General features: G+C 42.1%; 2 protein-coding genes across 9 annotated transcripts in view; one reads left to right on the forward strand and one right to left on the reverse strand.

Moving 5' to 3' along the window:
• The window catches only part of LOC146579267 (type II inositol 3,4-bisphosphate 4-phosphatase-like), a 34,051-nt gene continuing 7,327 nt past the window's right edge, over positions 1-26,724 (reverse strand). For 4 of the 8 annotated variants that reach the window (XM_085262947.1, XM_085262970.1, XM_085262980.1 and 1 more), the window contains 18 exons: positions 26,447-26,526; positions 23,947-24,040; positions 23,633-23,702; positions 23,330-23,477; positions 22,233-22,363; positions 22,033-22,140; positions 20,065-20,173; positions 18,142-18,307; positions 17,864-18,052; positions 17,642-17,780; positions 16,669-16,880; positions 16,427-16,550; positions 14,942-15,068; positions 14,722-14,862; positions 13,967-14,064; positions 13,723-13,820; positions 13,233-13,387; positions 11,135-12,960 (listed from right to left, as the gene is read on the reverse strand). In XM_085262947.1, coding sequence (XP_085119073.1) covers positions 12,738-12,960; positions 13,233-13,387; positions 13,723-13,820; positions 13,967-14,064; positions 14,722-14,862; positions 14,942-15,068; positions 16,427-16,550; positions 16,669-16,880; positions 17,642-17,780; positions 17,864-18,052; positions 18,142-18,307; positions 20,065-20,173; positions 22,033-22,140; positions 22,233-22,363; positions 23,330-23,477; positions 23,633-23,702; positions 23,947-24,040; positions 26,447-26,526 — 2,412 coding nt within the window. In that variant the 3' untranslated portion in view covers positions 11,135-12,737. Of the gene's footprint in view, positions 295-11,134; positions 12,961-13,232; positions 13,388-13,722; positions 13,821-13,966; positions 14,065-14,721; positions 14,863-14,941; positions 15,069-16,426; positions 16,551-16,668; positions 16,881-17,641; positions 17,781-17,863; positions 18,053-18,141; positions 18,308-20,064; positions 20,174-22,032; positions 22,141-22,232; positions 22,364-23,329; positions 23,478-23,632; positions 23,703-23,946; positions 24,041-25,876; positions 26,085-26,446; positions 26,527-26,724 lie in introns of those variants that run through there. The other 4 variants (XM_085262965.1, XM_085262955.1, XM_085262987.1 and 1 more) reach the window with 4 other exon arrangements.
• LOC146579268 (tripartite motif-containing protein 16-like) lies at positions 8,507-11,242 on the forward strand. Its single transcript, XM_085263013.1, has one exon. It carries the CDS (start codon positions 8,623-8,625, stop codon positions 10,294-10,296), a length of 1,674 nt encoding a protein of 557 aa, XP_085119139.1. The 5' UTR covers positions 8,507-8,622; the 3' UTR covers positions 10,297-11,242.

Raw genomic sequence — 26,724 nt, forward strand, 5'->3', positions numbered from 1 at the left:
TCGAGTGTGTAAGTGTTTATTGTAGGAAAATGTTTGTCATTCAAATTTCTACAGCCACAATCAACATTTTTATGAACACAGAAATAAAAATAACACTGTCATCACATTATAAAACAAATTAATGATAAAAGAAATTATACACACATATGTACATAGATACATTTTATGCATTCTTATCCATAGCTGCCATCTGGAGGTCTGTAGAGTTTGGGGAAGGTGAGAAGCTGGACGCTGCTGAAGGCGAACTTCCTGCTGCCAATGTTTTTCTCCACGTTCTCCATCCTGCAGCCATCCCTGCATACATTCAATTCAATTCAATTTTATTTATATAGCGCCAAATCACAACAACAGTCGCCTCAAGGCGCTCTATATTGTACAGTATATCCTATAATAATAGATACAGAGCAAAACCCAACAATCATATGACCCCCTATGAGCAAGCACTTTGGCGACAGTGGGAAGGAAAAACTCCCTTTTAACAGGAAGAAACCTCCGTCAGAACCAGGCTCAGGGAGGGGCAGAGCCATCTGCTGCGACCGGTTGGGTTGAGAGAAGGAAAACAGGATAAAGACATGCAGTGGAAGAGAGACAGAGGTTAATAGCAGGTATAATTCAGTGAAGAGAGGTTTATTAGTTCTCACATGAGTGAGAAAGGTGATTGGAAAGGAAAAACTCAATGCATCATGGGAATCCCTTGGCAGCCTATGCCTATTGCAGCATAACTAAGAGAAGATTCAGGGTCACCTGGTCCAGCCCTAACTATATGCTTCACCAAAGCGGAAAGTTTTAAGCCTAATCTTAAAAGTAGAGATAGTGTCTGTCTCCCGAATCCAAACTGGGAGCTGGTTCCACAGAAGAGGGGCCTGAAAACTGAAGGCTCTCCCTCCCATTCTACTTTTAAATACTCTAGGAACAACAAGTAGGCCTGCAGTGCGAGAACGAAGTGCTCTAATAGGGTGATATGGTACTACAAGGTCATTAAGATAAGATGGGGCCTGATTATTTAAGACCTTGTATATGAGGAGCAGGATTTTGAATTCAATTCTGGATTTAACAGGAAGCCAATGAAGGGAAGCCAAAACAGGAGAAATATGCTCTCTCTTTCTAGTTCCTGTCAGTACTCTTGCTGCAGCATTTTGCAGCATACAGAGCAGGGCAGAAATAGACACAAATACACAAATTAACATTGAGGCATGGACATACAATGGTTTAAGATTAGCATTTTTCATAAATATCTAAAACCAGTGGCAGTTTTGTTTAGTGCCGCTTATTTAAAAGATTCAAAATCAAGAGGAAAAATAAAATAAAATGTAAATCGCTGACAGATAAGAAGAATACAAATACAATACAAATTAGAAAAGTAAATAATCACTCAACCATGAATACATTTTCAGGAGAGAATAGAAACAAAGACACTGGACCACATGAAGAACCACTTCTATTCATGTGATGTTAGACATAAAAGAGATTTAGGAGACTTTCACCACTTTCCTCATCGATCTTGAAACAACTGTAACCTCATTATTTACTCAGGGATTATTAAACTATTCTGATTCTGATTCATAACGAGGTTCACACCTTGTACTCAAAGACATTCTTGGTTTTTTGTGTAAAATGTACAAGGATAGAAGTGTAAGCGGCCAAGAGCAGCAGGTATGAGAGAGGTGGAAATAACTGTGCCAAAGACAGTCGGCAGCATTAAAGATTTGAATCCAACTTGTGTGAGAGACAATCGGGGGTAGGGGGCTGATGGGGAATGGTCATAAACAGAGTTCAGCCTTCTGACAACCTGTTGAATGAAGCTGTGCAACAGTGTAGTGGAGCGAGCCTGAACGCTCCGGTACATCCTCTCTGAAGGCTGAAGAGGGAGTGTGAAGGGTATATACTGATTAGAGCAGGGCGATATGACCAAAAATATTTATCACGATATACATTTGAAAATTTGTGATAATGATATAATTGACACTAGACAAAATACTTTACAACCCCACAACTTTATTAGTGCAAAAAACAAAACAAAACAACCCATCAATGTATTTTCACTTGAACAAGCAGCTGTTTTTTTATGTGCATTAAAGTTATATAAAACTTTAACAGTGCAAATGCAAATCCTATCTGACAGTTTAACCAAAAGGCATTTCCAGTGGAAATTGTCCGACATATCCTCAGCATAACCATGTATAATATCCACAAAACTTAAACAGAGGTTATACACACACAATACGGTAATAGTATGTTGAAACACAGTACGTATCACTCCGCGAGGCTCCTGCCTACGATAGCCGTAATGCTCCGACAATCCATCAAGCGGTGCGGGTTTGTAGCTTAGCAAAGTTGAGCCCCGTGTACAACATAACATCGTTTCGAGGTCAGTAAACACAACCAGAATTCATACATAAGGCACACAGGATTATAAGGGGCACTGTTGATTTTCAGAAAAATCAAAGGATTGATTTTAAGTGTGCCGTATTTTCCAAACAACATGGTAATAACGACGGCCCGCTAGCATGCTCTACCAAAAATAGTGGTTTGTTTATCCGATGGATGAAAGCTAAACCAGTTCCACACCACTGAAGTTGCACCATTTTTACAAACCAATTCTGGTTCATCTGTTTCATTCAACGATCTGCTTTCACCCTTCTCATTCTCTGTCTCCGCCATGCTTTTTCCGCCATGTGCGTATGAAAACAAAGGCACTGCGCAAGCATGTTTTACCCATATTCTATTGCGATATTTGATTTTCTTACCGTTGCCCAACATTATACCGGTATTACCATGAACGGTATGATATGGCCCAGCCCTAATACTGATCATGTCTGAGTTAAGAAAAATAAATACATAAAATAATAAAATAGCTTAAAAATAAAATTGTTAAAAAACTTTTCTTGGCAGACCTTACTGATCTTGTGAGAGTGTGTAAGTACAACAACGAGTTTCCACAGCAAAATTGCTGGAAATACGAAAAGTACCATCAGATTTCGATTCACTGCACCCTGCGATACCATCAGCAAAGCATCTGATTGGCAACTCCTTCATTTTTCAGAATGACATTGATCCCAAACACACTACCAGTGCAGTAAAAGCAAATCTGGATAAATCAACACACTTATCAGTCATGGACCTCAAATCCAATTTGGAATAACCCAGACAGAGAATAGAACAAAAGCCAACATCCAAAGAAGAGCTTTGAATGTCCTTCAAGTAGCCTGGAGAACTATTCCTGAAGACTTTACAGAAATTACAAGAAAGCTGCCTAAATGAGTTCAGATTGTGCTGGTCCCGCAGTCATTTCTGGAAACCTTCTGGGCCACAGCAGAGGCATGCCAGTGGCCTGCCATGGAATGGGCACCATGGTTGCTGCTACTGCTGTCAGGAGAGGCTCAGATGGCGGCTTTGAGCCTGTCACCTGTTACGGGGCAGTTTTGAGGACATCAGCCATGTGGAGCTCAATTACTTGGGCCTCTCCCTGGAGGATCACTGCCAGCGGTTCTGGGTTTGTCAGCTGTACCTGTGTCAAGAAAGAAGCTTCCTGGGCCCACTCTGGTCAAGCGGACGCCAACCTGGTGGCCAACTAACCCGTTTGTCTCCACTCTGCCTGCCAAGGACCCAGAAGCAACCCGAACCTTTCCTGAGCCATGGACAGCAGCACAGACACTGGAGCAGAATTGCCTGAAGTGTGGACTGCCAGGACACCTGAGGCAGGAGTGTCCGCTGACTAAGGTGGCACAGGTGTTCCGCATTGCTGGGGCTCGTGAGTCGTGACACAGAGGACGAACACCCAGTTTTTGGTGCCTAAGAGCCGCTTGGAAAATGATTTCCCGGCAGCTCATTAGCTGGGCCGCCATTAGCTGTTAGCTGGCCTTCCGTGGTCACATGACAGATGGGCGATGCCGACTATGAGGTTTTTTTTGGGGGGGGGTTTTTGGCAACTATGAGGTTGTATGGTCGGATAGGGGAGGAGCCACACAGGTATATGACCTCAACCTCCATAATGCACGGAGAGAGGCTAAAAACCCATTCTCCAATGAGCCTGGTGAAGGAGAGAGATGAGTTGAGGCTGGAGGTGCCAAATTCCACCCTTCAGTGTGATAACCATTTCACACAGGCCCAGAGGGTGTTGTTGCATTGAAACAGCGTTTTGCAGATAGGTTCTCCCCGCCCGACCATTCGTCACTCATTTTAAGATGCAGCCTGGCATGATGGTGCGTTCATCGCCCTACAGATTACCTGAGTATAAACGTTAAAATTTTCAGAAGGAATTGGCCAAGATGCTGAAAATGGGGGTAATAGAAGAGTTGCACAGTGATTGGTGTAGCCCAGGGGTCAGCAACCCTGGGCACGCGTGCCAGCTGTGGCACGCAAAGGGTTAACTGATAGCACCACCATAGGTGGTGCTGGTGGTGATTTTTGGTTTTTATGGGACGATGATTTTTTTTTCTTCCCTTAACAGTATAAACAATGAAAGGTGGTGGATTGGCCAGATGATGGCCGATGTGTAAAATTAAGTCAGTTGTTTGGTGGTGGCTATGGCAGAGCTTCCACAAAGGCTAGCAGGTGGATGAGGGAGGCAGGAGGAGGAGAGACCCGAGGCGGCCGCTGGTCCGAGAGTGTCAGGTGAACTGAACTTCAGGTAAGAAGTTATGACCTGCAGTCTATCTGGGTCAGATATGAACCAAGTTTAGGTGGAGTTTATTTTTGTTGTGTTGACTTTTTACAGTCAGTTACAATAACTCGTACTGCGTGCTAGCTAGCATGACGGAGTTTCTACAGCTGGGTGGGTGCTTTGATGTTACTGATAGTGAACTTTATTTTATTCATAAGGTTAGTTAGTAGAGTTGCCAACCATCCCGTAAAAAAAGAAATCGTCCTGTATTAAGAGAAAAGATTACGCGTTTGGTATTGAGCTGAAAAGGAACAGTTTGTCCCGGACTTCAGCTAGAATGGAAAAAGACAAAGCTGGAGTTATTCTGTCTTTGAGCTGCAGCTGTTTCTTCTTCTCTCATTCTCCCCCCCTCCCTCTCCTGTTGCTACTTCAATCATGAAACTGATCAATGATCAGCTGATCGGCTTTTCTCTCTTGTTTGTTTATCGTCCACTTTGCGCCAGAAAGAGGAAACCAGCGGAGGTCGTGCTAAACAACAGCAGCACGTTTAAGCTTGATCAGCTGTTGTTAGAATTTATTTAATATTAATTTCTAGTATCAGCTGATGTTTACTGGAGCCACAGCTGTAAAGCTGCTGGTCATGATGTCGGTTTGGATATGTGGTGAGATGGAAACATGAAGATGAAACCAGGAGATGTCCTTACTGGATCATCAGAGCTGAACAGGTGATGGAGAAACAGGTTTACCTTTTAGGTCACATGAATGAGTTGAAGGGAAGTTATGAACTGTTTCTGAGAGACAAATAACACCAGGATCCTTTTCTATGTGGCTGACAGCTGGTAACTGTGTAAGGGCGGGTCTAGCAAAGTGTTGCCAGGGGGCCAGGTAGGGCATTAACAGGGAAAGGGGGGCACAAAGAAATGCTTGTCTTTTTTATTCTCATTTAAAATGTCTCACTTTTAATAAATAATTATCTGAATCTTATAATGAAAGTTTTTATCTGATGTAAAATGCAAAGAAATCCTACATATACCAACAAGACAGTGCACATCACTGTCACAACAGCGTTTGTTTTCATTCAAAGGCTTTATGGCTTTCCCTATAATACCTGGTGGGCCGGTCTCTAGCCAATGTTTTTTGTCCTAGTCCAGCCCTGGGCACGACACGCAGTGAATTAATCTGAGAAGGTGTATTAAAAAAATAAATGGCCGGGCCAGCGGTGCACATCGCAAATTAGCTCGCGTACACACATTAGTTGTGCTGCTTCTTAATGACGGTATCTTAGCTAACAACCCCAACTAGCAGATTCAACTTGTAATTGGCTAAAAATAACTTACAGAATTCACAATGCGTTTTCAGGACTTTCAGGCGTATGGACCAATGTTTTCTTTTCTGATCAAACCAGAAAGCTTTAATGAGCAGCTGGATTTGTCTCACATTAACTGGCTGAGTTAATGCCAATTAATGCGAAATCGAAATGCAGCTGATTGAAGTGAAAACCTCAACGCTGTGGGGGTCAAAATTTGCAGAACTATGAACACAGCTGGAATCTATAGCTGTGTGTGTTCATGGAGCTGCATTTTCACCTGCTGGACATCACTACCTGACAAGTTTAACTGTCTTCAGAACATTGCAGAGGCCTTATTGACAGTATTTGGCTCTACATATCTGTGTGAGTAGGGATGGGTACCGGTATTATGGTATGACATAAACGGTAGTAACCAGACCAAAAAGCAGCGCACATTTCGGTGCTTTATTTCTGTGCTTTTATTCCCTGAGATGTCCTACACTTTGAATTCTAGCCAATCGTTTTACCTTTGCAAGCGTAGTAGGCAGGTCCAGGTACGTACGTTCTTTTAGAGCAGAGCTACAGATTAAAAATTCCCAAGGTGAAGCGGTCAAAAGTCTGGCTGTACTTCAAAAGATGCAAACTCAGCTGCCTGCAACAAGTGATTCAAGCTGATACTGTAATACTGTGCAAAGGCGGTAACTCCTCGAATCTGATGAAACACCTGGTGACGCATAGCATTTTGTTAAAAGCCGAGAAATGCACCGTATTTGATAGCTTGCTGTGAGACCTCACACCGAGCACATCTACTGCGGGTGTGGTGCCTGTTACCGGACCCGGAGTTAGCAACTTCCCCGAAGAGGAGAGTCCTGGCCCCTAGCCCTGCCAGTGCAGCCGTTCTTCTCTGCGTGAGTAGCTTAATGTTGTTCGTGTGTCATTTACGTTGAGTAGGCTAACCACGTTATTAAATTAACGCATGTAAGGTGAACTAGCAAACACCGTCGTAGTTACATGCAGCGGTCTTCTTGTTTGATGGCAGATACTCCCTTCACCCTGGCCAAAAAAGCTAAAATGACCAAAGAAAAAGTGGGAAAAGGCTAAACATGAGAGGTTTTTGGACAAAGTTTGTGTTTTTTCCATTGTTTAAGCACTGCTTCCAGCCAAGAGTGATACCATATATGCCCTATAGCTGCAGAAAAGGCTAACATTGTTATCTTTTTACAAAAAAACAGCTAAACATGAGAGGTTTTTGGACAAAGTGTGTGTTCTCCATTCTTTAAGCACCGGCACCATTTCAAACGTACTGGTTTGGTACTGGTATCTGATAAAAGCTAAATGATACCCATCCCTATGTGTGAGCAGATTTTCTCTGACATGAAGAGTGTCCTCAGGTAGCCGCCTGAATGCTGGACACTCGGAGACCTGTGTCTCTGAGTGGAAGACCAGAGATCACATTAACATGTGTGTCTCTGTATTAACAAACATGCCATATTGGCCCAGTTTATTTTTCTTATAATTGTTGTGAGGAGACCATAATTAGCATTTGCATTTTCTGTTGCACAGTTCATTTGCTGTTCTTGTTATGGATAAAAAGTGTATTTTTTGTTTCAAAATAGCTGATAACTATTTGCTGATAGCTGCCAACATCTGTGAACAAATATAATTCTATAAAGTGGTTCTATGTAGTGTGTAACTGTTAATATAGAGCGTTATTAAATGTATTGCTAATGCAATCATATGGCACATTGACTGCTGAGGAAATTTTAGATGGCACCCATCATCAGAAAGGTTGCCTACCCCTGGTGTAGCCCCATAGTTCTGGTAGTGAAAAGGATGGGTATATACGGTTCTGTGTCGACTACCGCAAGGTGAACAAAGTGTCACGGTTTGATGCCTACCATTCCCAGTCACCAGTCCAGGGAAAAGATGGCCCTCCTTTCAGCTTGTTTGGAGCCCCTGACACTTTCGTCAGCGTCACATGGACCAGGTAGGGGGGCACACAGTGCACAGGCTGCCACCTTCCTGGATGATGTTATCATTCACAGTAACACCTGGGTGGAGCATGTGTGACTGCCGTAGGTGCAACCGGATATGGCCCTGACCTCAGTCTGGCAGTGCGTGTGTGTGGTGTAGGGCTGTGAATAAATGACTGAACAGTGACTGAATGCTGTGGGTCCGTGGTGTTCACACCAATCAAAAAAAAAAAAAAAAAAAGGAAAAAAAAATGTATAGTTCAAGAATTTTTCAGTAGTACAGGATATGTGACAGCATGGGATGAGCTGGCCAAACACATGTACTCAGCTGGAATTAACTGAGCTCCAGAGGGGCACTCATTTCTCATGAATGTTTCCAGAAGCAGTTTGCCTGGCTAAGTGCTCAATTTTAAACGCCTGGAAGTGATTGGAACACCCAAATTCATTGATTTGGAAGGATGAAAAGAATACTTTTAGCAATACAGAATATCTTATAATAGTCAGGGCTATGAACTGCAATTTGACTGGTTGGCAATCACAAATAGGTCCATAGGAGCAGATCATATGACCAAGCATCAGTCTTTTACAATTTGAAGGAGTGGTAAAACATTCCAGCAAAGTTCAAACTGATGATAATAAAAATGTAAAGTCATAAATGCTGCTAAAGTTCAAACTGCACCCTGTTCTGTAGTCTAAATGAAACAACCTGTCTGACAGCTTCTTTCTTATTAAAATATCGAGTGTTGCTGAGAGGAGAAATGGAGCAGAAAGGAGTTGAGCTGGATTCAGAGAAATTCTCTTGTTCCATCTGTTTGGATCTACTGAAGGATCCAGTGACTATTCCCTGTGGACACAGCTACTGCAGGAACTGTATTAAAACCCACTTTGATGAACAGGACAGGAAGGGAATCCACAGCTGCCCTCAGTGCATGGGGCAATTCACAACGAGGCCTGTACTGGTCAAGAGTACCATGTTAGCAGCTTTAGTGGAGCAGCTGAAGAAGACTGGACTCCAAGCTGCTCCAGCTGATCACTGCTATGCTGGACCTGAAGATGTGGCCTGTGATGTCTGCACTGGGAGGAAGCTGAAAGCCATCAAGTCCTGTTTAGTCTGTCTGATCTCCTACTGTGAGAAACACCTCCAACCTCACTATGATGCAGCTCCGTTAAAGAAACACAAACTTGTTGACCCTTACAGAAAGACCCAGGAGAACATCTGCTCTCGTCATGATGAGGTGATGAAGATTTTCTGTCGTACTGATCAGCAGAGTATCTGTTATCTCTGCTTGATGGATGAACATAAAGGCCATGAAACAGTCCCAGCTGCAGCAGAAAGGACTGAGAAGCAGAAGGAGCTCGAGGTGAGACGACTAAACATCCAGCAGAGAATCCAGGAGCGAGAGAAAGATGTGAAGCTGCTTCAACAGGAGGTGGAGGCCATCAATGGCTCTGCTGATAAAGCAGTGGAGGACAGTGAGAAGATGTTCACTGAGCTGATCCGTCTCATCCAGAAAAGAAGCTCTGATGTGAAGCAGCAGGTCAGATCCCAGCAGGAAACTGAAGTGAGTCGAGTCAAAGAGCTTCAGGAGAAGCTGGAGCAGGAGATCGCTGAGCTGAAGAGGAAAGACGGCGAGCTGGAGCAGCTCTCACACACAGAGGATCACAACCAGTTTCTACACAACTACCCCTCACTGTCAGCACTCAGTGAGTCTACACACTCATCCAGCATCAATATTCATCCTCTGAGCTACTTTGAGGATGTGACAGCAGCTGTGTCAGAGACCAGAGATAAACTACAGGACATCCTGAGAGAGGAATGGACAAACATCTCACTGACAGTCACTGAAGTGGATGTTTTACTGTCACCACCAGAGCCAAAGACCAGAGCTGGATTCTTACAATATTCACGTGAAATCACACTGGATCCAAACACAGCAAACACACATCTGTTATTATCTGAGGGGAACAGAAAAGCAACAGTAAAAAGACAAAAGCAGTCCTATTCTAATCACCCAGACAGATTCACTTTCTATTATCAGGTAATGAGTAAAGAGAGTTTGACTGGGCGTTGTTACTGGGAGGTGGAGTGGACAGGGAGAGGAGTTTGTGTAGCAGTGGCATACAAGGATATCGGGAGAGCATGGTACTCAGATGAATGTGTTTATGGAGGAAATGACAAATCTTGGGCATTACGTTGTGACACACATAGCTATGATTTTCACTTCAAGAATCTCTCAACTCCTGTCTCAGGTCCTCGGTCCTCCAGAGTAGGAGTGTACCTGGATCACAGAGCAGGTATTCTGTCTTTCTACAGCGTGTCTGAAACCATGACTCTCCTCCACAGAGTCCAGACCACATTCACTCAGCCGCTCTATGCTGGACTTTGCCTTTTAGACTACAAAGTCACTGCAGACTTTATTAAACTGCAATAAACAAAAGTCATTGAGGGACAATTGGTTAAAATGTGTGATTTAGTTTCCAGTTTCTTCGGTCTCCATTGTTGTTGCTGTGAACTCTGTGTCGTGCTACTTCTCTGCACAGAGATCATCTGTCAGTCACACTTCATGTGCGCTACTTTGATGTCTTATCATGTTTCATTTAGATAATGATTGACTTTGTCTGGATGGCTCTACTTCCAGTGTCTCTAACCATTAAGACTCCCCAAGCTCATGGTGAGTTTTTTTCAGCTACACTGAATGAAACCACATACATATGTGAACTTCTCTCTTCTCGAAATGTTTCAGGAATATTTTGGCTAATGTATATTTTTTAAATTCAATTCAATTTATTCATGGACCGTAATAGAAAAACCAGCAGATTCATTAATTCATTGCACAGAATTTGTTCTCATTTTGTAAAACAAACAAAAAAAACATTTAGAATTACATTCACATTTATTTTTAGATTTTGTTGTTCACTGTGATCGTCTCTCGTCATTACTTGATTATTCACAGCTCATATCCTGAGTCATACACACTGATTGTGTGAATGTTGAAGTCTTGAAGTGACTGTTCTGATTTGGTGTTATATAAATAAAAACTGTTTTGACTTTAAACCAAATTGAATGACGTGAATCTAAAAGTTTACTCCATGTAAACATCACATGATGTCAGAGTGAACCATAGGATACAGACGACTTCATGTTAAAGGATGATTCTGCTTTATTTTAGCCTGCTGTATTTCCCATCATGCGTCTGTTGTGATTTAATGAGTCATGAACTTCATCCTCCACCTGTGCTGTGCAGTTACATAAAACAATGAAAGGCCAAGAAATAATAATCATTTTTAATATGAATCATTTTAATGAATTTATTATGACTGAAAACACACACAAATAAAAGGGTTTAAAATGAGGTGTATGAGCCTAAAATATGGAGATGATATGTGTCAGGCACTTTATTCATTGCATTCTGTGTATTTTTATGCATTCGTTTTTTACTAACACTTACCACCCGCAGGGGGTTTACAGGACTTTTTAAATAGAGTGAGGAGGACCCGCAGGGCATCACAATATTTGATTAGTAAAGACAGACGTATTACAATGTGTTACATTGTTGCACAACAGAAATTTCTATTAAATTATTGTTTTGCAAAATAAGTTCACACATAGATCTTAACTATGATTAGTTGTGCTGAATAAATCTTACTCAAGTATGTATACTAAGGTTTTAGGATCAAAATATAAAGTACTCATTAGATTACAGTAACTGATCATCAGTAAGTATGATCACCTCTATAAAAGCAGAAGCTTCGGCAGTGTGCTGCTCACAAACATTCGTGTTTGTGCTGAATGAAAGCACAATGCCACAATCTTCCCAGCAGTGAATGTTTCAGTAAATTCACAGCAATGTCAGACCATCCAAAAAACAGAGAGCTACTCTACAGGCCTCAGTTAGCATGTTAAATCTCTGAGTTGCCAAGTGGCAGCCAAGAAACCTGAAGTATTTAGAGCATTTCTGTAAAGAGGAGTACAAACATCTTACTGCTGAACTTGCCAACAAGGGTTTCGCCACCAAGTAGGAAGTCCTGTTTTGCATGTTCTCAAATACTTGTTTCACTCAGTGACATGAAAATTAATTTATAACTTTTATGTTGTGGTTGTTATGCTGCCTCTCTCCATTAAAATTACAGACTGTTCATGTCTTTGCACTTCAGTAAAGTACTAGAGTAAACGTTTGTGCTACAAATTAATTGTATCCTAATCCTCGCTATAAATTGAAGGGTTAAAAAAAAAAGCATTATCAACCTTGTGTCAGTCACAAACTGTGGTCTGGTAATAATAAAGTCAAATTTCAGATTGCAAAGCCATAACAAATAACCGTCTGCTTTTCATTCAAACTTGTTCCTCTGTTGGTCTCTAAACAGAATGAGCAGCATAGCAGAGAAATGATGTGCGACAGGGAAGAAGAGTGGGGTGGACTTTGAAGAGGGGTGCACATTATTGAGTGAACACTTGAGCACCATCTAAAAATTTTACTTTATCAAGATTTGTAACTTTATATTTTATTAAAGTGAATCTAATTTACTCTTTTTTTTGTAGACATATGGTTCCTATGACTGTATATATACACATATACAGCTATAAATAAGCAAGAACATTTCCCTAAAAATGTAAATACCCCCCCAAACTCTAAAACACGTCCAGATTTACATTAGAGGATACTTACTGACTGACATATTGTTTTAGTCTTTGGTATCATTCTTGTGAATAAAACTTTCCAACAAATGAAAGAGAAAAATAAAGAAAGCCGCCTCTCGTCTCCTTAAGCTGAATTAAATCTCATGAACACGCTTCGTCTGAACAAACCTGACAGAAAATAGTAAGAGTGATAGTGATGCAGTCCACTTCCCAGTGTTCCCAGTCTGTGCTGCTCTACTGGTATTTTGCCAGCAGTATAACGAGGCTGAGGATGAGCCAAAGAACCAGGAGGTGAGAGGTCACCAGGAGAAAGGCCACTGGGTAAAGGTGCCGTCTGGGGGCTTTGGGGGCCAAACACTGTGGGAGTTCTGAGGGAGTCTCCCCTGGATCTAACCCAGAGACAGGGAACCCTGACTGGGTGTAACAGCCAAGCATCTGCCCCCAGGACAGACGAGATCTGGAGGATGAGCAGGGGTGTTTGTGTGCAAGTGTGAATGAAAGCCAGGGGGGGCAGAGAAGGAAGAGATGTGAAGAGAAAGAGAGGGAATTGATGGCATGAAGTAAAAGAACAAAGAGAGAAAAAGATTAAACTGAAAAAGTTTTGCAACATTTACAATAAGTGGAGAACAAAACGGGGAAACAGGAAAAACAAACGAGGCGAACAAACAGAAATAAAGGAAGGCAAGAGGAAGAGGATTGTTGTGTTTTTCAGGAGAAACAAAAACACACCTTCTCATCCAGTCCAGTGCGGTGCTGAAGTGCTGCTGGCTGAGTGTGTGTCGCTCCCGCAGTAAGGCGCACTGCTCCAGCGTCACCGACATCGCAGTGCGGTCCTTCGCACTCTTACAGCTCGTCAGCCGCACACCGTTCACCTTACGACACACCTGCACGTGACAAAAACACTTTGTTCAAAGGCCCAAAGCAGAGAAAACACATTAATATTATGGGAAGTGTTGTAGCAGAGGTCCTAGTGTAAATGCCCCTTGAGTAAGTTCAACATTGACAGTCAGCTGAGCTCTTTCTGTGCGGCTTGGACATTCTTCGCCTGTACAAGTATATTATTGCTTGTGAGGTTAATTAGTGTTTCTAAACTGGTTACATGGAGTAAAGGAGTCCCCATCGGGAGCACTGGGATATTTGCCGGTGGTTCCCACCAGGTGATCCCCACAGAGTCAGGTCTTAAAAATCTTACATGAGTAAGTCTGTTTCAGGTGCTTACCTTAGCAGCGATCCACAGAACCTCCACGTTCTTCCTCTTCTTGGCCTCAATGCTGCGTTCCAGAGAAGACAACAAGTCTGCCAGCGACTGGATACCAGCTGACAGAAGAAGAAGGAAGTTCAGTTCAGTCATTGTTTCACTGTTAGCGATCAGACAACCCTCTGTGAGCAAGCAATTAGCAAGAGTGGGAAGGAAAGCACCCTTTTAACAGGAAGAAACCGCAGTAGTGATAAAAAAGCCTTACCTATGTCCGGCAGTCTGTCCCTCAGTGTGTTACAATAAGCTTTGAGACGCTCACAGCTCTGCTGGTTTATTCTCTCCTGCAACGAACAGTCACCAAACCTGAAAACAAACATCAGCTTCTGAGTATTTTTACCAAAAATGGAGAGAAATTTCGCAGCTTACAGGAAGCAACCTTCTATTTTTTGTTGTTGTGATATTATAATGTTTAATGTTCATAATAAAAGTTGGCTAAAGTTTCAAATAATGAGGGAAATGTCAAAAGCCAGGTATGAACAGTAAATGTTGTTTTCAAAGCCTTTTCTCTACCTAAACTTGATCTCTACCTGCAGATTTTCTCACAAAATTCAACCACTACATCTTGAAACTCCTCTGGGTTCTTATTTGGGCTTTTAATTTGAAGCATTCCAGACGCCGGCCAATCAGAAAAGAGTGGACTTTTAAAAAGGTGTGCCTTAAAAGGGCTGCTTGTTTCAAATGGAGGATGAGCTAAGCGCCTACAGAGAAGGACAAAGTAACTAAAGCTAGTCGAATCCTAAAAGACGAATGTGCAGCTTGAGATAGCTTAAAGTCATCTGATTAATAATCTCTAATGAAGATTAAGCTGTCGATGAAGATGTGCACCAACAGCAGACACATTAATATTTTTTTCCTATAAGACCTCTACTTCCAGCAATTTTATTCAGAGGTAGAAAAATATATTGATGTTCACAAGAGTTTTAATTTTGCTCATTAAAGAGTGAAAAGCGGTTTGTTTACCTCTCAGCGTAACTCTGATGCTGGTTGATTCCAATGTTAAACAGAACAGGATCGACTCGAATCAACAGTCCATCTTTCAGTTCCTGTGGAAGTGAGCTGAAGGTCTCCGGGGGCAACGGCACTTCAACAATAAAACTGCCCCTAGTTGGAGATGAACGCACAAAGTGAGGAAGCTGCACACTCACTGCGTGTATAGATGTGTGTGTGTGTGTATTCCCACCATGTTCCACTGAGTGTTGGCAGCAGGTCGTCTGGTTGTTCCGTTTTGGCCTCGGTGATGGTGAACGCTACTCTCTTTAGGTCAGCCACGCCCACTTCCATGTCTTCCAGCATCCCAATCTCATCACCTGACACACAAACACACCTTAAATGTGTAAGCACTGCATGTGTCACACTAAAATAAAGGACAGCAGCTTCCTTGAGAGTGGCTGCCCCGTGATTGCACTAAAACTTTCACTTTCAGTGAAGGCCTGACACACACCTTACTGCAATCACTCTCAGACAGAGTGGCGAAGATTTCCAAATCACAGACAGACGGCCAACACACTGCCATCAGTCTCAGTCAGTCTGCACCAATAACTTATTTGCAACACATTTTGCAACAAGAAACTCGAATGAACTGGTTGACAACTCTTTGTTTTTTGGGTACTTTCCCAAATAAATCTGTGGAATTTTCCCAGATTAATCACAGTTAATCACTGTATCATCACAAACAGATTGTACGTACCATATTTTTCAGACTATAAGGCACACTTAAAATCCTTTAATTTTCTCAAAGATCGACAATGCGCCTTATGTATGAATTTTGGTTGTGCTTACTGAGCTCGAACCGATTTTATGTGGTACGTGGCTTTATCGGAGCATTATGGCTACCATAGTCAGGAGCCTCGCGGAGAAATCTGGGTCCAAAACTCCGTCTGCTTCAGGTCCCAAAGTCAAACGAACACTGCAGCATCACTGAGAGTTAAAAATTATCTAAATTCTTTCATCTTTAATAAAATGATCAGCGTTGCTGCTTTAACAGGTGTAACAATTAAGTTTAACATTCAGAAGACATGAAGACAGGAAACTAAACAGCAGTGAGGTTTGTCGGGTTACTGAAGTTTGGCTAGCTGGAATATAATGATGTGCTACATGATCGCTAGCGACACAGCTATGTTAGCATAACATTAGCACAGTGAAGCTGGAGGATGAACGCCAACTTTTTCCCCTTAACCCTTAACGCGAGGGTTCCTGATGGTCAGGGACAAATGCAATTGCATGGCAGGATGCTGTAAATGGATCAAACTTCAGTCAGGAGAACAACTGAGATAATCCATCCACAATACAAGGTTAGTCATTAATATACTGCAACAACACGGGAATAGAGCAGCTGCCAGAGAATTCAACATTAATGAATCAATGGTAGGGAAGTGGAGGAAGCAAGAAGAATGAGTTGAATAAAGTTTGACTCATCTGACTGTTTTGTTTTGCTTAATTCACCTTATGGACCGAAAAATACATTAATTGCAGACTGATAGCCGAATAACTCCACAATTGCCATTTTAACACATCAATCACTCAATCATGAGACCTGGTCCCCGTCTTTAAGGCAACCATGTCAAAGGCAAAAAGATCACAGGTTCTTCAAACATGGTAACAACAATTTGGTCTCACCAATGACTGTTTTCCATAGTGTGACTGTGTGTGACTAGTGTGTATTTACCGTGGGTGCTCAACAGGCTTTCAAATTGAGCCAATACTCCTACAGTGTGAAGTTGCCGTAGAAAGTCAGGATCCTCCAGGCCTCTGTAAAGCTTCAGCATGACACCACAAACTACTGCTGAGAGCTGGAAGACGAACACAGTTTCTTTAATACAGAAAACTACAAACTCCCACTAAAATTCCCCCCCCCCCAATAAAAAAAAAAACAGAACATGTTCCCTTTTAAATCTCTGTCATCCTCACCGCCTGGCTGAAGACGGCGTGACGTCTCTGGGCTATGTGTGCAGGGCCCTGAGCGACCGTCACATCCACTGCCTCCTGCAGGACCACAAAGGTCATTGCTACCTGGGCCTTCCCCACTGCCTCACGCACGCAGTCCCTAAGAGTGACCACCAGAGGGAGAAGGTGCTCTTGCCAGGTGCACCCAGAGAAGGAGGAGCAGGAGGAACGAGAGGCTGGAGGGAGAGCGTGAGAAAGTTTGGTGTTTTAATCAGAAATTTACTTTAAGAAAACAAAAAACAGATATCTGAAAATGAGATATCTAAGAAGAAGAAGAACTAGCAAATCTAAGTTAACAGGAAATGCAGCACTGATGAGTGAGATGAAGTGATCTTTCAAACAGAAAGAAAACAGTGAAGCATTAAAAATTGTTATTCAAACGTGCTCTGTGCATGTATTAAACCCTGTTCACTGTCAAAGTCTGATCGGAATTTAAAAACGGAGGTATTCTCCGACTGTCTCAGCACATGGACTGATTTTGATTTAAAGGACTCGAGATGAAATAATCCCGAGGTTAAATTAACCATCACAAGATTCATACACAGCCAAGATGCACATCGCTGAAAAACTGTATCGAGCTTATTAACGTTATTGCAAGCATAATCTCAGTGAGAACGCTGCCTGCCAGATTATCAGCTAGCATAATCCATGATATTAACACGTGCACAATGTCAGGTAATACTTCAAGACTTCCTCCTCCAGAGTAAATACACGTGGACACACAGCATACTGACAGCCAAGGTAACTATGGACTGAACAGCTGAATCTACTAAAACCTTTTGCAAAATAATCAATTGACAAATTTGTTTTTTTATCGCTAATTTAGTGCTAAATGTAGAATTTTTCAAATATATTAAAACATATAAAAATGATTTTATACACAAACAGGAGCAGAAACATGCACTTGTCTGAATAAGAACTCTGAGACGTGATTTACCGTCACCTGTGTTCTGAGAGTTTGTGTCCCCTTCCTGCGGCTCTGGTGACATCACCGTCTGCTCCTCTTGCTGCTGCAGTCGGTCGACCATGGCAACAATGCAGTTGATGCTCTTTCCGACATTCACCCACACCCTGTCCTACACAAAAACAAGCACATATAAAAACTGGAATCATACAACGCTGTCGGAAACACGCAGACATCACACACACTCCAACTTGCCCACTCCTCGTCGTCGTACTCCGTGTCGTGTCGGCCAACATCCTGCTCCTGATCGGCGGGACAGTTCTCACACAGCAGCCCGTTGCTGTGCACGTGGCTGCTGTTGGCGTTTGCGATGCACTGGTTATGGATCTCCAGCAGGGCGCATTTTACCAACTCCTCTTTGAGCGCGTGCACAAACTGCTCGGTCTGGTAGACGACAAAGTATGAGGAAACGTCAGATTTCTTGGTGTCCAAACGACTGCCGGTTAGCTGTATTCTTCTTATTCCTTCCTCACCTGTTCCGTCAGGCTGCCCAGGACCTGCCGCAGCCGGGCGGCGTTCAGCTCCTGCGCGACGGAGAGCAGCTCCTCTGCGAGCCCGAAGACCAACGGCTGCAGCTGGGCCATCCTTGCCAGCAGCTCCTTGGCTCTAGAGCTCTCCTCCTGGGAGTAAGAGACACATCTGGAGAGGAAAGAAAGGAGGACGAGGAAAACTTTACCAACAAGCTAAACTGAAAGAGACTGAAGAGTCCAACAAGTCCACCTGTGTAGATTACACACTGTTGTATCTGTTATACAACAGATAACAACATGAATTTGTATTGAATCCTTGACTGCAACATTTTGGCTTTTTAAAACCAGATGTGAAGGACATGGGTTACATCCAAGACTACTGCGCGCTCGTAATCTAGCAGCTTTAGCCTGGGCGGTCGATTTAACTCTAGGTGGGGCCATTATTTCCAAACGAAACATGTTGTAATCAGAAAGATGATTGATGCTATAAACTCATCACAGAGTTTACTGGGGTCAAAGTGAGAAGTAGGATTATTTCTGCCTGAAAACGTGCTCAGCCGACGAGCACCGTGATGTCCCCCTGTGGTCAGGACATTTCTGTTCTTAAACCTCAAGCTGAGCATTTAGAGTTAAAGTTCACCTTTAAGTATTTATCCTTCATGACAAGCTTGTTGGACACAACAGTGACTGATATTAAACCTCAATGCAGAAAAAACAGCAAATTTGATTTGATTGGTTTGCACAGTCTCCAGTTTTCACATGTGGACACACAAATCTGTTTTTATCTCTGAGATGCCTCTTTATGCAATACAGTGATGCCTCACAGTAACGCAGATCACTTTTCGGTGATTTTTTTGTGTTTGTGTGCAATTTTGCTTTTTTGGGGGGTTTTTTGTTAGCACATTATGTTCTGCGTCCTGATTGGCTCTAGACCACTGTCAATCAATCTCATGTCGTGTCTCCTGCACAGTACAGAGTGTGAATGTGTTCACTTTGTCAAATTTATCGAAATCTTTGATCGCTAGCAGTGTGACTCTGAAGTGCTGTACTGTATGTTTGTAAGTTTTCTCCCCAACAAACACAACAATGTCCACAAACCTTTGCAGCGTCAAAGACACCTGCAGGTTCCTTTAGTTCATAATACTGGACGTATTTTTCTACAAAGGTTTGAACTTTGAGGGTGTTTAAACAAGAGAGAAGAGTGTGAAAATGTTCGAGCCTGTCTGAGAAAAGTGTATAACGGGTGTAGTGAGGGGTTTTACAGCTACTTCGCAGATTTCACCTACCGCTGGTTATTTTTGGAACGCAACTCGTGATAAACGAGGGGCCGCTGAATAACACTGACTAACACGTTCTTATATTTGATCTCTCTACAGCAATGGACAAAAGTTTTGTTAGTGGCACAAATTAGGTGTTTGACACACTAAATCACATTAAGATCTGGGGATGAATCCAAAATGTTAATCCGATGATCTGTGTGTCCCTTGGTTGGACCTTCTGCCTCGTTACAATCTTACATTGTGCTGGAAAATCACTCGTAGAAGTTTTTAGTGTCACACAGTGTGATTTACTTAATGCAGGAACGATCGTCACCAATTATTTGCGATAAATTGTCACCAATTTGTGGCAATGAGAAAACTTTTTATTCATGAGTTCATGTTTATAGATATTAACTTGTGTTCAGCTCAATTTAATTTACAGCGAGCGCTTACAATCTCTTTAACTCTTCATCCCTCTGCTGTGTGCAGACTGAGATAATTCCATAAAAATTAAAGCATCAGTGCGCCGACTCCACGATGCAGCAACGCTAATCCCGACAGAGTCGAGATTATAGAGATTAACCGACAGCAGCCAACAATATTATGTTTGAGTGTGACGCTGTTGGAGGAAGGAGGAGGAAGAGAAAATAAAGGGTGGAGACGTTACCTTTCCCTGAGGTTTGTATGTTTCCTGAGGAGTTTCTTCAGCCCTCCGTGTTTAAAGGCCTGGTGATGATCGGCCGGAGCACCAAAGGTTATAACATCATACCAAACACCTGAGGACAGAGATGAGTGAGTGAGAGAGCTTTGTAGCGTCTAAAGCACAGAGAGAGAGAGAAAGGTGAAGATGGGAAACAAAACACTTTATAATAACATCATCAGTGAATCATAATGTGGTGTTTACAGCTGCTACATGATACATGATAATGCCTACAAACTGGTAAACAATTCCAATTAAACCAGTTTAACCAGCCACATAAGGTTAATAGATGATGTTTAGGAATGTTTAAGTAAGCCGGTGGAGTGGCAGAAGTACCAGTCTGTGAACCTTTGTACCCCGTTTCATTTTTACTTTTGCTTTCACCTTTACTTTAGGAAAACCTGTGGTGTGAGTTACTATAAAACAGCCTCGACTGAGCGCTGTCTCGCTGTTCATACCACACACGCACCACAGGCCTGAAGAAGAAGGAAGCCGCAGACTGAGACAACAGCCGCGTTGACATAAAATGTTATTTTCTGCTTTTATTCACACAACCAACATAAAGGGGAATTACACCACTACTAATGATGGCAAACATCATTTATTATTAACAGTAAAATAACTACTTGATAAAGTTTAAACCACGATTGTTTGCTTACATGTATGTCTGATGGTTATTGTAAAGTGTCGTCAAAAGTCGATAAAAAATACACAACAGAAATAAGAAGCAGTTAAAGAAAGTTCGGTTATGATTTAGAAACAAATAATATTTAAATATTTGAGCATTTTTAATTTATGTCAACATAGCAAATACATCTTTTTATTCTTATTTATCAGCATCGACTGGGATGCAACAAAAACCTGCAGTAATTTACCTGCAAGCTGTTCACAAAACACCACTGAAATTAGAGGGAGACACTTGTAACTGCTGCAAACGGGAGCAGGAAAGCGTGCTGCGCTGTGAGACGCTTCATACCGTGCAAACAGGACACAGCATCAAAGATGGCTACCGCTGTCAGAAAGTCCTGTACGGTACTCTGCAGGGCAAATCTGCTACGTAACGCTAGAATGATACAGTTCTGCCACAGTTAACCACAGTCAGTGTGGAGCGGTTACCACCGAATACTGTTACGACTTGACTCGTAAGCCACAACTACAATTAGAGACTGATGCTACAGCTTTTAAACCAACAACAGTCTTATTGAAACCTCTAGATGTTCAGTTTTACAGGTAACGTTTATAGCTTAAGCTATGATTAGATACATTCATGGGGTGCACTTTGGTCCGAGTCTGTGCAGATGTCCACATGTTTTTGTAACCTGTGACCTCATCTGCAGAGAATTTAAATCACAATCCAAATACGTAGCTCCAACCTTTACACCAGGGGTGTCAAACACGAGGCCCAGGAGCCAGAATAGGCCTTGAAAAGACTTAAAGCTGGCCCACTGGATGACTTTGAAAATAAGCTAGCTTTTTTACTTTTAACTGCATTTTCATTGGTTTTACAGCTTTTTCTATTGATAAGGGACCGCACCCCTGGGGTAGTATGAATTCATACCACACACTACAGCAGAGTAATTAAGTAATCGATAAACAAGGAAATGACAGTAAAGTTCCTGTTTTTTTATTATTTACCACAGAAATGTCTTTTTTTATTCTTAATATTGAGTCAACAGGGGGAAAACAACCTTTTCTGTGAATTAATTTAAATTCTTTAATTAAAGGACAATCTGGATGAGCCGCTATCAGAACATTTTCTGTAACTTTAAATATTTCTCATGTAGTTTCACTGAGCTGTATGAGCCCATGATTTAAAATGAGTTCGACTTCCCTGCATTAAACAGTCTCTGTGAGGCCAGCGGTGGTTTCAGACACCAAATCACACGTTAGCTTTGAAATGCTCATCTCTAAGAAGCAGGAGGCTCCCGGGTGTACCTGTGCTGTCGGGACTGGTGACCTCCATCCTCTGCGTGTGTAGGTTGGTCGGAACAAACTGAAGGTGTCTGTCTGACTTACTGGTGCTCGACTTAAAACAGGATGAAGCTGCGGATATATCAGGATATATCAGTTCTGTGTACTTCCAGATAGTATCTGTGGAAAAAGCTAAAATCCGCGTGAAGATCACGTGACCTCACCTGAGACTTTTTCGAGCTCAGCGAGCAGTTCCTGATAGCAGCCGGTCACGTGGTTACAGTGGCTGACGACATCATGGCGAAGGCCATCCCAGTGGGGTGAAAGGTCACCGAGTTCCTTCACTTCCTGAATTCTAACAGGAAAAAAAAAACTTCAGGCTGAAAGAAAAGTTTTTTCTACTCTTGGATTTTTATGATGTCATAGGCAGGTGATATCCTTGACGATCTCACAGAAGCCCCGCCCAGCTGCTGTTGTCAGGGGTAGCTGAAAACAGTGGTTGTCTAACTTTTGTTGCGTGTAATAACATTACACCCACACGTATGTCCCTCCACACGTTTTCCCTGCTTGTTCATCTTGTATGTGCAGTTGCTCTGCGCCCTCTGGATAAAATGAGGGAGGTCCACAAAGGGAGGAGCTAAAACATCTTGTTCCTTACAGAGGATGACCTGGGGTGCTGCACCAACGCCCAGAATAAGATAAACAAGGAAGAGTTTGAACTACTAAAGAATAAACTGCAGTTTCAAGGTGATTTTGATCTGGTACCTGAGTTCAGGTTATTGAGATAATAGATTAGTTCTGAAGGGTCGTTTTCTTACAGACTTTTATTTTTGCATAGGTTGTGTTTTTTTTTATTTCTATTTACATATATATGTAAACCCAGCCAAAAATAACATCATGAACAACTTCCAGGAAGCACAGTGTGAAAACATGCACGACCACATTATCTCATCTCTGCAGGGATGCACTAATCTAACGTTAGAATCGCATATCCATCCAGTCCTGACTCAACGTGCTGGATCTGTGTCAGCATGCCGACTTATGGACACGTCTGTTTCAGTTCTGTTGTCTTGTGTTTACTTCAGCATGTAGCTAGCAGAGAGCTAACATAGCTTGGAGGAAGTTAACAACATCGTTTAGGTGATCCTGAACTAAAAACTTTTTCAAGTTGTTTAAATGTACATTTTATTTACACAAGTATAGTAAACATGTCTGCTTATGTAATCATCAGAAATGCATATACTGTCAAATAAAACAAGACTCAAATGTTAGTAATCACCCCCTGAAGGCCCAGTCTGAGCAAAGAACAAGCCCTGCATACCTGTTTGTATGTTCCTGTGTGAGCAAGCTCAGCAACTGTTTGGGTAAAGAGAAAGAAAGCGGCGTCTCTGACATCTGTTCCCTGACCAGCAGCCACCTCTGATCTTCTGTCTTAAACCTGTTCACCTTAGAGACCTGAGCACACAGCACTGCACACACACACACACACACACACACACACACACACACACACACACACACACACACACACACACACACACACACACACACACACACACACAGGTTAAGGAAGGAAAACTGATATAAAAGCAGAAAACCATATCCTGTAAACTGTGTGCCTCACATGCTCTCATCATTGGACTGTTGTCTTTGTCGTGGACAGAGCCGTGAATACTGTCGCACAGCGTGGAACACTGGGGCAGGAAAACGGAAAGAGAGAAAGTAGGTCAAACATAATTTGTTATTATTTATCTCTTTTCTTGCACTTTAAAATGAAAGCTAGACTGGACAGTGCTAAAGCAGCTTCACTGTGACTCATCTACCAACCTAGACCTCAAATGTGCCAGAAAGAAAACCACAGAGCCAATTGTCGACTTGAGACGAGTTCACGGTGCATCAAACAAGCACCACTGAAAGAGAAAGACAACTTTGTGCTACCTTGTGTTCAGAAGGAGTTTGACTCTCGCCGTCTCCCTCCATCTGCACGCGGGACACCCGCACCTCCCCCACCTCGTTCACGCCATCCATCGTCCTGATGAAGAAAGAGTGGACACTTCATATTCAAAGAAAAAAAATCACTAAAATGTAAAGACTGAGCGGTAAGGGTACCATGAGTAGGGCATTTGATGCTAATTAATTCAACAGAATTCATGAACATATCAGAAATATGGGAAGTACAGCGCTGTGGGAACACAGACTCTGCTCGTATGTGGATTTGCTCACATGGACAGTCACTCCTGAGAGGCCCACTGTGAGCCAAGAAAACCTGATTCACTTTTCAGTTCCTCTTCATAGTTTAAATTCATAATTTGGAACGGACCAGTGAACACAGGGGGACATATTAAAATATTTCAAACCAAGCTTTCTGAGAAACAAGACAGCAGAGCGACTAGTGGGAAAAGTTAGAGAGACTGAATGAAAAGCTAACTAAAAATACAACGACTAGCAAGACAAAGCTTCAATCACCTGCTACCTGATTCACCAACGAAACAAACGGGAAGAAAGAAATAGAAAGTTAGGTATACAAGGCTAACCTGAGCCACAATCAGCTAACGAGAAAGACGAAGCAACTACAGAGAAGACAAAAGTTACTCAAAACAAGATTACTAGACAACTTAAGGTGGTCAGAAACCAGAGAACCAACAATCCAACACTAACCATAAACAAACTAACTAACAAAAAGAAGCTAGTGAAAAAAACAAACATACTAGAAACATAAGAAAAGTTCAGGAGGGAACATGTTTAAGACGATAGTAACAATTAGCTGGAAATGAAAAGTTAGTTAAACAAAATAACTGACTAGATGGTAAAAACAGAAACAATAAATGAAAATACAGATGGAGGTAAAGACTAATTATTAACTAGAGAACTGAAGCTCACTAGAAACAATTACAAGCAATACACGGCTAAACAGAACAACGAGGCAATGCTAAAGAGCAAGAGAACTGGAGTAGAAATAGATGCTGCACACTTTTATGGCCTCCAGGCGTTAATTTTCCTGTTGTTTTTCCCCACTGATGCTTCAGAAAATTCTTATTTAAAGAGTTTTAAACATTGAATCAACCCAGAGACTGACTGGATAACATCTGGCAACAAGCAACATGAGGGGGGAAAATGTGTATTCCCTTACTGGTTGAGGTCATTCACATGACACTTGTCGCAGTAAGGCGCACGGTGCTGCACCAGGATTAGCTTTTTGCAGGGTTGCATCACAGTTTTTCAAGCTGAGTTTTTGAGAGTGTTTGCAAACAAGTTGCCATCTTCAATGCAAACTAGAACAACCAAAGCAACGACAAGTAGGTCATTGCAAGCTCTTTGTGACCAGTTTCAATTAGACAATTTCATGGTACATGTGCAAAGACAATAACGGACTATTCTTTTCTAGATAAGCCGTATTCACCAGCAACCGCTTGCCAATATACATCCTTCCTTAAGCTTCAGCTACACAGGACTAGGGACCAGTCAGGGACCTCCTGACCCCCTGATAACCCTAAAAATAAAGCTAAATATTAACAACAGAAAGACAAAAAAAAGGTACTAAGAAACAAATCACCATTAAGGTAATCAGGAACCAACATAAATATGAAGTAATGGCTACCAATTACACAATAAGCACCAGGAAAAGTTAACTAAAGACAAAATAGCACCTCTAAATGATAGAAGAACCAACAAACACACGTCTGAAAGACTAGCTAAGAAATTCCATTAAGGTGGTAACAAATATTTCTGGATAAAGATGCCTTGCTTTTGTAAGTTTATTTGAAATGCTTCTTTATGAAGTCACAAAAATTTGCAGTTCTGCCAGCCTGCATGAGGTATGCGTTAGTAGTGAGGCACACCTGGATACAACATGCCAGCACAGACACACCTACTGCACTCCGCCTGCTCATGCCTGGACCGCGCTCTGGATCTATGCCTCTCTCTCCTCGTCTTCATTCTTCCTGTCCTCCTTCGATCTCTCGGAATTTGCTTTTTCATCTAATCTAGTCTTTACGGCTGCTCGTCTGTCTCTCTAAAGATGCTGTGGTGACAAAACAGGAAGGAGCTGCCTTTTTCTACTTTCTACAGAGGTGGAGCCCCACGCTCTCTCCTCACTTCCTCTTGTGGTCTACAGTATCTAAGCAACGGACAATCCTGGAAGCTTTTTATGACGTGCAATTCGTTGACTTCAAAACATTTCTATGATAGGAAATGGGGTAAAGCTGGGAGAGAGCATGCATGGTGAGGAAAAGAGTGTGTGCAGAGCAGGTAAACTTAAAATGAACTTCGGATGCCTGCAGGGTGGTGGGCGGGGAAAGTTGTTGATGAGTTAAACCATGCAGAATAGTGACGAAAGGTTAGTAAAACTGGATAAGGGGGACACAGAGTAATTATAAACTTTATTTTAAGAGAAGATGTGCTGAATATGGTTAAAAGGGGAAGATTTAAGTGTGTTTACCTGAGGCTAAGAGAGACGTGAGGCTCCTTGACCCTGAGCACATCTCTGATAGAGAACGAGGTAAAACCCAGGAAGCTCCTCTGAGACAGAAACAGAGCAAGACAGTTGTTTCATCTCACATCAAACTGCTTTTTCATTGTTTAAATTTTCTTTGTGGCTCACATCATAGCCATATAAATATATCCAATTTCCACTGACAACAAGCTCTATGTGAAAACATCAGCTTTAAAGTAGATTATGATGATAAGACGCGTTTCAACTTGTGTTTTTTAGAATCA

The sequence above is a fragment of the Mchenga conophoros genome, linkage group LG3 (assembly GCF_057382185.1).
Source record: "Mchenga conophoros isolate Kocher_MC1m ecotype Shallow Benthic linkage group LG3, M_conophoros_male_GT1.1, whole genome shotgun sequence".
NCBI lineage: Eukaryota > Metazoa > Chordata > Actinopteri > Cichliformes > Cichlidae > Mchenga > Mchenga conophoros.